This window comes from Dendrobium catenatum, unplaced genomic scaffold (assembly GCF_001605985.2).
Source record: "Dendrobium catenatum unplaced genomic scaffold, ASM160598v2 fragScaff_scaffold_156, whole genome shotgun sequence".
Taxonomy (NCBI): domain Eukaryota; kingdom Viridiplantae; phylum Streptophyta; class Magnoliopsida; order Asparagales; family Orchidaceae; genus Dendrobium; species Dendrobium catenatum.
Window position 1 is genome coordinate 11,718,579 of NW_021318618.1, and position 14,065 is coordinate 11,732,643.

The 14,065-nt window shown below is 38.4% G+C and overlaps 1 protein-coding gene across 1 annotated transcript; it reads left to right on the forward strand.

The window, feature by feature from the left end:
- The first annotated feature begins 32 nt into the window (after positions 1–32).
- Positions 33–7,629, forward strand: LOC110096225. The gene is made up of 3 exons (XM_020822069.2): positions 33–462; positions 6,857–7,205; positions 7,370–7,629. Exons 1-3 carry the CDS (start codon positions 100–102, stop codon positions 7,546–7,548), a joined length of 891 nt encoding a protein of 296 aa, XP_020677728.2. The 5' UTR covers positions 33–99; the 3' UTR covers positions 7,549–7,629.
- Positions 7,630–14,065: the final 6,436 nt, after the last annotated feature.

Genomic DNA, 14,065 nt, shown 5'->3' on the forward strand with positions numbered 1-14,065 from the left:
TAAAAAATCGGAGCCTTTAAAAGGGGATCGTAAGGCTGAAATCACTTATTGGGCGGTAATTTGAGGGGCTCTGAATCGTTGTTCCTGAACAAACCGGCAATGAATCCAATCTCATTTTCCCACCCGCGGCCACTTCCCGGAAGAATCGGGATGATACCTCGCCGGACTTGGACGACATCGGCGGCTGGTTTCCGGAGATTCCATCTCCTTCTCGTGAGGTCCGGTGGGGAGACAGCGGAGCCGTCGTCGCTAGGCCCTGACGAGGCAGTCGATGGGCTGCTTGGGGAGCGGGTGGATGAGCTTTTGAAGAGGGAAGAAAACCGGCCGCTTCTTGGGCGGCTGGAAGAGGCCTCCCGCCGCGTAGATAGAGCTAGAGCTGCGCTCGCTGACATCGAGAAGCAGCAGGCTGAAGCCCTTCGCACCAAGCAGCTTGTTCTGCAGCTCCAAAGCCGAGAATCCGAGGTTTTGCTTCTTATTTCTCGCCATTCTATCTGTCCTTTGATGCGGTGCATCACAGCCACCCATCATCAAAGCCTTTATTTACCTATAGTTTATTACCTATAATTATCCTGTTAGTTGTTTTATGCTTTCTGTTATATGCTGCAGGTTCCACTACCGTAGTTTCCATTTTTAGGGTGATAGTACTCTCTTGCTTTTGCTGCTAGTTGTTATTTTCTGCAAGAGGCAACACCTCTTGATAGTTAGCTTGGTATATCTTCTTCCCCGAGGAAGAGGATGATAGTTGATTTTCTAATACACTTACAGGCTGAAGCCTTTTTACCATCAGTTCTCTGTTTTATCTCTTTTAGCACCGCTTCTTCCACAGCATACCACATCAGTTTGGTATCAGAGTCAGCGGCTCGGAACGATGGCGGAGAGCAGCAAGCGTGCGGCGGGTGAAGAGGACCGAAGCCTAGAGGCGCTCTGGGTCGCGCACGCTGTCGTCGTCAAGCGGTTGGACGAAATGTCCGCCACGTTGGGTCGACTTGTTGAGAGGTTACATATGGGGATGATCGCTCCCCGTCATGGGCGACAAGCTACACCTGTCATTACGCCGGCGACGAGGCATGGGGGTCAGATGAATCGCGAACGAAGGCGAGCTCCGCTACCTTAGGAATTTTCTGATTCCAAAGAGGATTTTGGGAGTTTTGTTCCGGAAGGAATTTCAAGCCCGGAAGAAGATTACAGGGAGCCTAATCAGCGGCGAACTGCTGGGCAAGATCGACATCATGGAGAGTTTCGAGTCAAACTGGACATTCCCTTCTTCGATGGAAGGCTTCACATCGAAGATTATCTAGATTGGGAGCGAGCTGTTGAGAATTTCTTCGATTATATGGAGATCGACCCGAATAAACAAGTCAAATACGTAGCGTGCCGGCTCAAGGGAGGAGCTAGTGCGTGGTGGTCGCAATTGCTACAATCTCGTCAGCGGGATGGACGTGGACAAGTCCGCAGTTGGAACCGGATGAAACAACTCTTGAGAGCTCATTTTCTCCTCACTGACTTTGAGCAAATGTTGTATTTAAAATACCAGCATTGTACTCAAGGCAATCGTTCTGTCAGCGAGTACACTGAGGAGTTCTACCGCCTATCTGCTCGGAACGATTTGAATGAAACTACAAACCAGTTAGTAGCCCGTTACATTGGAGGATTGAAAGAAGCTATCCAAGATAAATTGGAATTAAACTCAGTGTGGTCTTTGTCGCAAGCGGTGAACTTCGCGCTTAAGTCCGAGATACAGTTGACTCGCCACTACCGGAGCAGTTTGCACAGGAGTCAACTAGCAGACACCGGACAAGATTCAATGAAACAAGCCAGTGCAATGAACCGCAGGGCACCAATGCCGCCAGAGAACACCCGTTCCAATAGCCTCGCCAAGCCGGGGCAGAGCCGAGGTTCCTACAGAAGCCCAAAATTCCCATGAAAGAGAACCCGTACTCCCGGCCTCAGGTTATCAAGTGCTTCAGGTGCTTTCAACAAGGCCACAAGTCGAACGAATGTCCTACCCGACAATAGTTACAACTACTGGATGCGGATGGTGAGCATGAACAGGACAATGGAGAGGAAGAGCAACACACAGATGTCGAAGAGGTGGCCGGTGATGAAGGCGAACCACTTGTGTGTGTCCTAGAGAAGTTGTTGTTGGCACCTAGAAAATCAGTTCATTCTCAGAGGCATGCAATCTTCCGGACCAAGTGCACCATTAACGACAAGGTATGCAATCTTCTCATCGACAGTGGATGCATAGAAAACATTGTCTCTCGTGCCGTCGTTCTCGCCTTACAACTTAAGACAGTAAAACATCCCCAACCCTACAAAATAAGTTGGGTCAAGAAAGGAATGGATATTTTGGTATCCGAAATGTGCAGGTTTAAATTTTCTATTGGCAAAAATTATAGTTGCGAAGTGTTATGTGATGTTTTGGAAATGGATGTTTGCCATGTGATTTTGGGAAGGCCTTGGCAATTCGATGTTGGTGCAATGTACGACGGCAGGGCCAACACTTATTCTCTGGACTGGCAGGGTAAGAAACTCAGATTATTGTCTCAGGATGGGGACCAAATGACCAAACAGGATGGCAAGAAAGCTGCTATGGCCATAGTTTCGGGTGGCTCACTTCTAGCTTCCTGGAAGGAAACTTCTCTATTATTTGCCTTGATTATTACTGAGCAAATGCCCTGTAATGCCCAGGTCAACGGGGAACCAATGGTCACCGAATTGCTGAAGCAATTCCATGACGTGATTCCGGACTCAATGCCAAAAATGCTACCACCGTTGAGAGCTCTCCAGCACCAAATTGATCTTATACATGGATCAACACTTTCTAACCTTCCACATCACAGGCTCAGTCCGAAGGAGCATCAGGTACTGCAGGAACTAGTTGAGGAACTATTGGAAAACAAGCTCATACAGCCCAGTCTTAGCCCATGTGCTGTGCCGGCACTCCTCGTTCCGAAGAAAGATGGAAGTTGGCGAATGTGTATAGACAGTCGTGCAATCAACAAAATTACTGTCAAATTCCGGTTCCCGATTCCCCGTGTGGAAGAGTTACTAGAGAAATTATCAGGCGCCACTATATTCTCCAAACTCGATCTCCGTAGTGGGTATCACCAAATACGGATTCGGCCCGGGGACGAATTGAAGACAGCTTTCAAGACTCGTCATGGGTTATATGAGTGGAGAGTAATGCCCTTTGGGCTATGCAACGCTCCTTCGACATTCATGAGACTAATGAATGAAGTTCTTAAACCTTTTCTGAACAAGTTTTGCATTGCTTACTTCGATGATATACTTGTTTATAGTACTTCCTTGGTTGATCATTTAGCTCACTTGACAAGCATTTTTACTGCTCTCAGGCAAAACAAATTGTATTTGAATCCTTCCAAGTGTGAATTTGCAGCACCCAAGGTGTATTTTCTTGGTTTTGTCATTTCAGCTGAAGGGGTGCAAGCCGACCATCGGAAGATTGCAGCTATAACTGATTGGCCAACTCCAAAGTCCTTCTTTGATGTGCGAAGCTTTCACGGTCTCACCAATTTCTATCGACGGTTCATTCGGAACTTTAGTTCCATCATGGCGCCTATTACTAATTGTTTAAAACTCAAACAGTTCCAATGGAGTAATGAACAACAAGAAAGCTTTGAAAAAATTAAAATAGCCTTGTCCACAGCTCCTGTGCTTGCCCTTCCCAACTTTGATAAGCCCTTCCATGTGGACACTGATGCCTCGGCAATTGGCATAGGGGCGGTTTTAAGTCAGGAAAATAAGCCGGTGGAATTTTTTAGTGAAAAGTTGAGCCCGTCTCGCCAAAAGTGGAGTGTATATGAGCAAGAATTGTACGCTGTTGTGCGAGCTTTGAAGCAATGGGAGCCATATCTTTTACATCAAGAATTTGTGTTGTGCAGCGATCATCGAGCTTTACAGTTCATAAACAATCAGAAGAACATCAACCGGATGCACGCTAGGTGGATCTTATTCATGCAACGCTTTTCTTTTGTTCTCACGCATAAATCGGGCTCTCAAAACCAAGTGGCAGATGCACTTAGTCGGAGAAGTATTCTCCTTACTCAATTACAAACTGAAATAACTGGGCTTGAGTGTTTGCAAGAACTATATGCCACTGATAAGGATTTTGGTAAAATCTGGGAAGCATGCCTCCATAATACTTCGGACAAGGAATTTTCTATCAGACATGGTTATTTGTTCAAGCATAATCAGCTGTGCATTCCAGACTCTTCATGGAGACCTCAACTCATCAAGGAGGTTCATTGCGGTGGTTTGGCAGCACATGTAGGTCGGAACAACACCTTCACTCAGCTGCAGTCCCGATTTTTCTGGCCACACTTGCGACGAGATGTGATGCGATTTGTGGAAAGATGTCTGGTTTGCCAAGTCTACAAAGGAGGTAGCCAAAACAGTGGGTTGTACCTCCCACTACCTATACCGGAGACCATATGGGAAGACTTAAGTTTAGATTTTGTCATGGGTTTGCCTCGTACCCGGCGTGGGCATGACTCTATTATGGTTGTGGTTGACAGGTTTTCGAAGATGGCGCACTTTGTTCCATGTAAGAAGACCTTTGACGCTTTAAATATTGCACGCCTCTTCTTTACCGAAATCGTCCGTCTTCACGGGCTCCCCAGGAGCCTTACCTCGGACCGTGATGTGAAATTTATTAGCAATTTTTGGAGGGAATTGTGGAAGCGTCTAAACACAGAAATTAAGCTCAGTTCGGCTTACCATCCTCAAACCGACGGACAGACGGAGGTTGTAAATAGGACTCTCGGCAACATGCTTCGTTGCCTTGTCCAAGAGAATCCCAAGCTGTGGGATGACATGCTAGGCCAAGCCGAATTTGCATACAACAGCATGCCTAATCGCTCAACGGGCAAAACTCCATTTAGTGTCGTGTACACTAAACAACCGAATCATACGGTTGACATTGCTGTATTACCGAAGTGCATGAACAAAACTGCCTCCACCTTTGCAAACCAGTTCTCATCCATGCTACAGGATGTTCGTTCTAAGCTTGTGGAGTCCAATACCACCTACAAATTAAAGGCTGATGCACACCGGCGAGAGAGGGTATTCAAACCAGGAGATTTAGTGATGGTTCGTTTGCGACGGGAACGATTCGCTCCCGGTACTTATTCCAAGTTGAGCCCAAGGAAGATAGGACCGATTGCTGCCCTTAAACAAATCAACCCGAATGCATATATTGTGGATTTGCCCCGTCATTTCAATACTTCTTTACATTTAATGTTGCTGATCTTTCCACCTACTACCCACCGGATGAAGCACCAACCGCCATGACATCATTAGGGTCTGATGATTCTTCAGTTGGAGGGGAAGAATGATGCGGTGCATCACAGCCACCAATCATCAAAGCCTTTATTTACCTATAGTTTATTACCTATAATTATCCTGTTAGTTGTTTTATGCTTTCTGTTATATGCTGCAGGTTCCACTACCGTAGTTTCCATTTTTAGGGTGATAGTACTCTTTTGCTTTTGCTGCTAGTTGTTATTTTCTGCAAGAGTCAACACCTCTTGATAGTTAGCTTGGTATATCTTCTTCCCCGAGGAAGAGGATGATAGTTAATTTTCTAATACACTTACAGGCTGAAGCCTTTTTACCATTAGTTCTCTGTTTTATCTCTTTTAGCACCGCTTCTTCCACAGCATACCACATCATCCTTGATGTTTTACCTTTAATCGAAGCCAATGATGGGGATTAGTGGTTCCAAGGCAAGGCTTCTTTGTAGGCTACAAATTTAGACATGTGCTCCTCCTTTGAGAGTCAGTTGGCTTACGAAGAAGCTTTTACGTGTAATTATATTAAAAAAAAACCTAATTCGAAATACAATAAGATTCTTCAGGAAACTTCCACATTAATTTGTAATCAATATTCAGACTTAGGTCCACATTAGAAATTTCCCAACAAATTTTTCTTTTATGTTTTCTAATTTGTTGCTTAAATTTTGCAAGCTATCCACCAGTAGCCATAAATGATCTTTTATGAATACTTTTTTGGATCAAGTTGTTGCTATGGTATTATTTCATGATTATCATCAAAACTTAGGCTTCTTTTGGGATAGTTTTCTTACAGTTTTGCTTTTCATATTGCAATCATAGTTTTTATTTGTGCTTTTTACAACAACTTTCAAAAAAATTATTTTCTCCATAGCAGCTTTACAATCATCTTTATAAACAGCTAAAGCCATCCCAAACTGACTATTTAAATTGCATTTTCACAACTTGAATTTGCTATTGGAAATAAGAACTATTCGTTGATACAAATATCATCATCACCTGGAATTTAATGATGGTTAGAGCTTAGAGATTACTTCACATTAATATCAAAATCAATGCTCAACATTTTTTAGTTCCTAACCATGGCTTGGGCTATGTTCATTACGCTCAGTTTTTTTAGTTCATGGCCTTGATTGAAGTCCTTAGATACAGATTCTGGCCTTTTATCTATGGTTTTAGCATAACGACTACATTGAATTACAAAAAAGAGCAATTTTTTTTTGCCTTAAGGAATATTGAGGGAATCATGTGGATGTTAGTGAGTTGTACCATTATGATTTTGAACTTCAACATGTTCTGAAACTTTAGTGATAGCAAATGATGAAATCATCGACTATGTATAACAGGAAACAAAGAATCTGAATATATGCATGTTGACAAATTTAGTTTTCAATGATTAAATAGATACTGTTGAGGATTTATGGGCAGGTTAAAATGATGAAAATCATAATTTTTCTTTTTAAAACTCACCAAAATAGAACTTTTCAACCAATTTTCAATGTAATCTATAATTTTGATTTTATATTATGTTCTTTTTTTTCAAGATTGCAGTCACCCAGAAGGAATTGTTGAAAGCTAGAGGGATGGTTGAAGAGTCAGAGCGTCATCTTTCATTCGAAAGCTCAGAGTTGCCTCGAAAGAAAGCGACAAGCAAAGAGATTGAGAGATTAGAGTCCATCAAAGCAGCTTCAATATCATCCATAGTTGGCACTCTGGCAAGCTTGCCTCTTTCTCTCTATCAAGCTACTAACTTTACTGTATTTTCCCTTCACACAACAATCATTTTTATTGGAACTGCTTTGTTTGGGGTTACTTTTCGTTACACGATAAGAAGAGATATAGATAACTTCCAGCTCAAAACAGGAACCTCTGCTGCTTTTGGCATTATCAAAGGTGCCTTTATTTACTTTCTTTGCTACTCCTTTTGTTTTAAAATCTGTGACGGCGGTTTTAATTGACGAGTAAGGCTTCGTTTGAGACGATTTTTTTACTGCTTCTTAAAACAACTTTTTACTTCAAAATTTAAAAATACTAAATCTTTTTGTCCAATTTTGCAGGACTTGCTGAAATAGAATCTGGAAAGCCTGTGGAGCTAAATCTGGCCAGTTTTGTCTCGCATTGTATTGATGGCGCGGTGTCTGTGTCAGAGAATATCATCATATTTGTAGCTGCAGCAATTGCCTTAGATTTTTGCTTCAAGATGAGGCTTTTGAGTCCTTTCCCCATGGAGGAGTAGATAGTGTTGATTGATCTGGCAGGCGCCACCGGATGCATTTGTAATGAACACTTTCATCAATATTCATGCAAATTAGGACTAGTTGGGCCCTGCTCTTCTTTCATATATATATATATATATAGGGACATTTAGGTCATTTAAGATAAACTCACACACACAACACATACACAAATATTTGAACTCAAAACTTCTTAGTTGGAAGCTTAAGCTTTCAACAACAGGGAAAGGTGCGTCTCTTCTTCCATATTAGTTACGCTGGTTTGTTGGCCGACAACATGGACAACGATATACTTTTTATGGGATTTCTTGTATATTAGCTTTGCTTTTTTATTTTTATTTTTATGACCAGGAACCGTCTGCTGCCACACCCGACTTCGTCGAGCAAGCTTGGCGGTCCGTAAACCCCGGCCGACATAATGGGTCACCCAGGCCACAAATCCATAGCCGGCACTTTGGAGCCCCCACTTAAGGGCCGACTGCCGCTCGAGTGAATCGAACTCGGGATGGGAGGTTCCCAACCGAGCACGCCCACCAACCGAATTAAGCATCGGTGGGCAAAGATTAGTTTTGCTTCGTTCTCCTTGTAGTTGATGAGAAGGTTACAAGAAATTGTATGCTTTTTCATAGATTTCTTCATAAATTTTGCTTGGGTGTAGCTTGAACTTGCTAGGCAATAGGATCTTAGGGGTAAATTTTTTACCCTTTCAAACATAAATAATATTAAAATCAATTAAAGTGCAAATTTTTCATATAAACTTGTATATGATATAAAATAAATTTAATTGTTTATATATAAGAACTTCAATATTTAACTAATTGTTTATCTATAAGGTTATGCCAATCAAATCATGTATCAATTGTATTTTTTACTTATGAATATCATTTATATGGCCTTAAGAGTCATCCATAGGAATAAAAATTCTCATATTAAGGATTAGATAACTAAAAATAATTTATATTAATAAATTAACAAACATACCTCTCGTGATTAGATATTTTAGTTTTTAAGTGACTAAGGCTTCGTTTGGGATAACTTTTTTGCTGCTTCCTAAAGCGGTTTTTTGGTTAAAAAAGAAAAAAATTTATACTAAAAAATTGCTTTGAGAAGTAATAAGAAAGTCGTCCCAAACGAAGCCTAAGTTGTAAGTTTACTTTTCTAAAATTAAAATAGCATAATATATCGGACGTATGCCATGAGACCAAGACTATAAGTGCTTAGGTGGATTTAGATGGCTAGCATTTCTAAGCATGATTGTAAGACCAAGGGTCAAGCTAACTTAAACTCTTTTGAGTTTTCATGTTGGTAAATCCTATGTATTTGTTAAATTTAGGTTGAAGTTACTACCTCATCAATGATTCTCAATACTTAAGGTTGATGTTCTTCTTAGTTATTATATAAGTCCTCACATTCCTGAGCTTTTTTTTAATATGATGTTATTGAAATTTAAGATTCAATCTTTTAAATAAGATGGTTCAACTTTAATATAAATTCAATCTTAAAACATAAAGCTTAATATTTAATAGTTTTGAGTACCTCTGAGTTTCTCATAATCAAATACTTCTACCTTTCATCTCTTGTTCTTCTTATATAAATAATTCTAAAGTTGATCCAATCATCCTTTAAATTTTAATCTCAAAACATTTAAATTAAAACATTTAAAATTAAGTCAACTAATATTTTGATCAAGAGAATGTATATTTTTGTTTTAATCAAAAATTTTCTCAAAGGCCAAACACTTTTGGGATGTAATTAACCATAGAAATTTGTCCTTATAACTGCCCAAACTCTTAGCTGTCAAGGTATTATCTACTTTGGCTTAATGGTCTCACGATTTTATCCCAGTAGTAGAACTTCCAAGGAGATCACCCATCCCAGTATTTCCCTAACATGATCAAACTTAACTATGAATTTTCTTGACAAAATTACAACCATTACACCAAAAAATATCTTAACGTTTAAGAGTTTAGCCTTTTTTTACGTAATGAGTTTCACAATTTCTCCCAATTAAATAATGGATATCATCATCAGTATCATTATCTCATAATCACCAACTAGACATATAAGATTCTAGAGGTGACCCCTACAAGTTCAAGTAATAGCTCTCACCATATAGGACTTTATCTCATATAGGATTCAAGAGCTGACCTCTATAGCATAGCACTTTGTCATGTATGTTACTTAGTTCTCTTCTTCTACTGGTGTATTACTCTAATAATACTTTGTAATAAACCAAGCTTTTAATTATTGAGATATTGTCTATTTTGATCTAATGATCTCATGATTTTCTTCCGTTGGTATAATTTCTTAAGGGGTCACCCATCCCAGTTTTTGCTTTAGCACAAGCATGCTTAATTATAGAGTTTTTTAAGAAAATTTCAATCATTACACTAGAAGACATCTTAATGTTTAAGAGTTTAGCTTCTTTTTTACTTAAGGTGTTATATAATTCTTATGAGAAACATGCATGCCAAAATAAAATAAATCATATTCAATCAAATATTTTATATTAGAGAAAGTCTCTGGAAATATGAAATGTTCAAAATTGATTTTTATTATTTAGTCCATAGTGAATTAGTATCTTTATCTTTTAAATAGTATATTTTTTCTATATTGTACTCAATCACAAAATATTTTAAATCATTGATGAAAAAATTCCCATTAGAGACCAACACTTTGTCAGTGTGGTAAGCAAATGATGTTCTAACCTAATATAATGTAAGTGCCTAATGTGATCCATAACATCTTCCTAAAGGGTTGCTATGAACAAAGGGCAAGTAGTATGCCACTCCTTTTCCATGAGCAAATATGAAGTAACATCCATAATAGTACCTTAGCATAAATATAGAACATTGTATTTAAAGCTTAACATTCAAATGATGTGGCAAACAAAAAATTAAGTAGAGTTTAGTACCTTCTTTGGATGTGCTGCTCTGTGTGTCCCTTATAACTCACTTAGCACTATGGACCAATGAGTGTTGGATAATCATCCAACTCTACAACCATTTATGAATATAATCAATTTTTATTTTATTTTCAATAGGTTGCTAGTGTTAGCAGACGAATGTAATAATCCAATTTTTTTTCAAATAAATTTTTAAAATGAAAAATCTAAATTTCAGCGTCGTGCCTTGCCGAAGAGAGATGAAAGAGAGAGAAGGTTGTTCGAGGCTTTTTCACCCATCAATTTTGTTTAGAGATTTTTTTATTTGTTGTAAGTAACTCAAATCTCATTTTCTTATTTTAGTTTTCAATAATTTTGATTATTATATAGATTTTTTTTTATTGATCAGAATTGATTATTTTCTACTGCATTTTGATTGTAACATTTGCATAAGCAAGAAAGACTGACTATTAATACTATAAAATGGGTTGGCTGTTAAATCATAATGCCCTGCATAAGAGGGTGGACTGATGAATTTTCCTTTAAAGATAGTTTGTGGTGTTATCCCGGTTGATGTAATAAATGATTCATTACGTCGACAGACAGAGAGTGACGACTCTTTATTGATTTAATCAAGTCACATGTAATGAGAATTGATTAATTGAATAAGTATTAATTGATATGACTGATAACCAACTAGGAATCAGTTGGGGTAAAAGATGTTGAAAACACCACGTTAAAGTTGGATGTCCTGTATTGCTGAATCATAGATTGATGCATGCATACATTGATAGCACTGATGGAATTGACAAATATATTAATATTATTGATAGTATTGAATGCATTGGTAATATATAAATATATGAGGTATATGAATAAATAATATATATATTTTAATGATTTCTGAATGATTTCTGCATCGTTATTTTACCGAATTATTAAATTTTATACAAATAATTGATTTTTAGATTCATTATAATGATTCCCTACTTTTATTTTTGAACATTTTGAATTTTATTGATAATATTTGATCATTAACTATATTGAATGCTATTGATTATATTATACAGAGCATATCATATTGATTATTTAGTCATTACATTAAAAATTTTAGTGAGTTTTGGATTACTACTAGGCTTTTGAGCTCATTATGTGAATTTTAATGATTTCAGGTCAAAGAAGGTGGTCAGTACCAGTTGGAGTGAGGTTGATAGAGATCTTCAAGTTTTCTTTAGATTTTATTACATATTTTCTTTTATTCTTTTGTAGTCAAGAATTTGTGATATATTAGTGATTATAGTGATCTCTTGACTAGTGTAAATGATATTTTGGGTGAATAAATAGTAAAGTATATTGATGTATATGATTTTAGTTGCTTGTATTGATTATTGTTTATATTTATGATTTATAAAAGTTATGGTATCTTAAAATGATAAATATAATTTTTTTAAAATTTGATTGTGGAGGTCAACCTTAGAGTCTAAAGGTTTTCGCTTGAGTAGATCTAAAACGGAATATATGGAGTGTAATTTTAGTATTAATAGACCTAGTGAGGGGATTGTGACTTTGGGCGATCAAGTCATTAATAAGATTACACGTTTTAGATATCTTGGATCTATTGTTCAGAGTGATGGTGAAATAGATGGGGATATTATCAGCAGAATTCAAGTTGGATGGTTGAAGTGGAGGAATGCATCGGGCTTGCTATGTGATAGAAATGTACCCCTCAAACTTAAGGGAAAATTCTATAAGATGGTAGTGAGGCCTGCAATGCTTTATGGTGCCGAATGTTGGCCTTTAAAAGAGAAGCATAATACTAAGTTAAGTGTGGCAGAGATGAGGATGCTCAGGTGGATGAGTGGCTTTACCCTTAGAGATAGGATATGAAATGAGCATATACGTGAAAAGGTTGGAGTAGCTCAAGTAGAAGATAAGATTAGAGAAAGTCGCCTTAGATGATTTGGTCACATAAAACGGCGGCCTTGCGATGACCCGGTTAGGAGAGTAGAGGTATTAGATTTGACTTATGTTAAGAAAGGTAGGGGTAGACCTAAAAAGACTTGGTTAGAAAATATTAGGAATGACCTTTCTTTATTAGATTTAAACGAGAATTTGACTTTTAATATGACACAATGGAGAAAAAGGATTCATGTAGCCGACCCCACGTAGTGGGATAAAGGCTTGATGTTGTTGTTGTTGTTGTTGATTGTGGGTGTAGGTTGTCTTGAGTTGATGCAAATAAGTCGAATGCCTTAAATATATCTTCTACTCAATGGTTGGTATGTAGTGCAAATCTTAGTATGCTCCATGCCATTTAATTGATCCACTTTGACATAAATCACTATGGTTTAGTTATGAGTACTGATACGGCGTCACAAATTTATCTTGATCGGGCACGAATCTCGAGGCAAAAAACTAGTTGGAAACTTCAAAAATTAAATCCAAAAGCACCAGGACTCCGATTTCAGCGAGTCTATAGTCAAACTGAGCATCTCGGAAATACGAACCCAACGACACCAAGTTCAACCCAATCCGAGCCCAAATGAGTCCGAATCAAGGACCCGAAGCGCTGTTGGAAGGTTCAAACCGCAATTTAAGTTACCAAACGGTCTCTGATTTTAATGAGCTTATACTCGAATTGAGCGTCTCGACGAGACAAATCCAACGAGCCTAAGATCGCTAAATTCCGACATCATTAAGGTCTCCAAATGTCCAACGAACAGTGCACGATCAAAGGGTTCAATATCGGCCGTCCATTCAAACCACTCCCTATTCGCCCATGATCTTACACCTATTTACGAGCCATGCCACTCCAAAAAAATTATAAATAGAGCCCTCATTCTTCACAAGGGGGACTCAAGTGAAGAGGGAGAAGAAGAAGAGAAAAAGAAGGAAAAGGGGAAAAGGCAAATCCTCTCCTCCTCGACCACCGCCGGAGCTCTTCCCGTCGCCTGAATACGCCGAAACTCTGCCGGATTTTCGGGAAACGACGGGATTCTGCAAAACTTTGTAAATTTGCTTCAAGTTGTAATCTAATCGTCCCGATTTGTGGGACGAATCAGTTTCTTGTAATTTACAAAAACACTAGAGGAATTTTACAACTGGGCGAGACCCCGTGGTTTTTTCCCTTTTTGAGTTTTCCACGTAAAAACTCTAGTGTTCATTTTCTTTTTTGGTTTGTGTGCTGAATACTCGTGCAACCCTAAGAAGAATATTTTCTAACTCTACCGCCGTGTATATTCTAGCACGCAACAAGTGCGTTCTAAAATTATATTCATAAATTCATCATCATTACTTAGTTCAACATAATTTTTTCCTGAACGGGATAATGATAAATCAAATTGACGGTGTTTCTAACATAATCAGTAATGAAGTATGAAGTATTGCGCTCCATAACAGTTTAAATGATCTTGGAAAATTCTTAGTGGTTTATTCTGACCAACAACATATGTTGGCACCATTTCATATGATATTTTCAATTCACCATCAATACGCAACATCAAACTAGATAGTTGTCGACTCATATCAAGTTATAGGAATGAGCATAGGAATAAATTCATTAGTTATAGTAGCCGATTATTATTATTTACTAAAATAGTCATGACGATAAGTGTCATCATAAAGTGAACTACAAA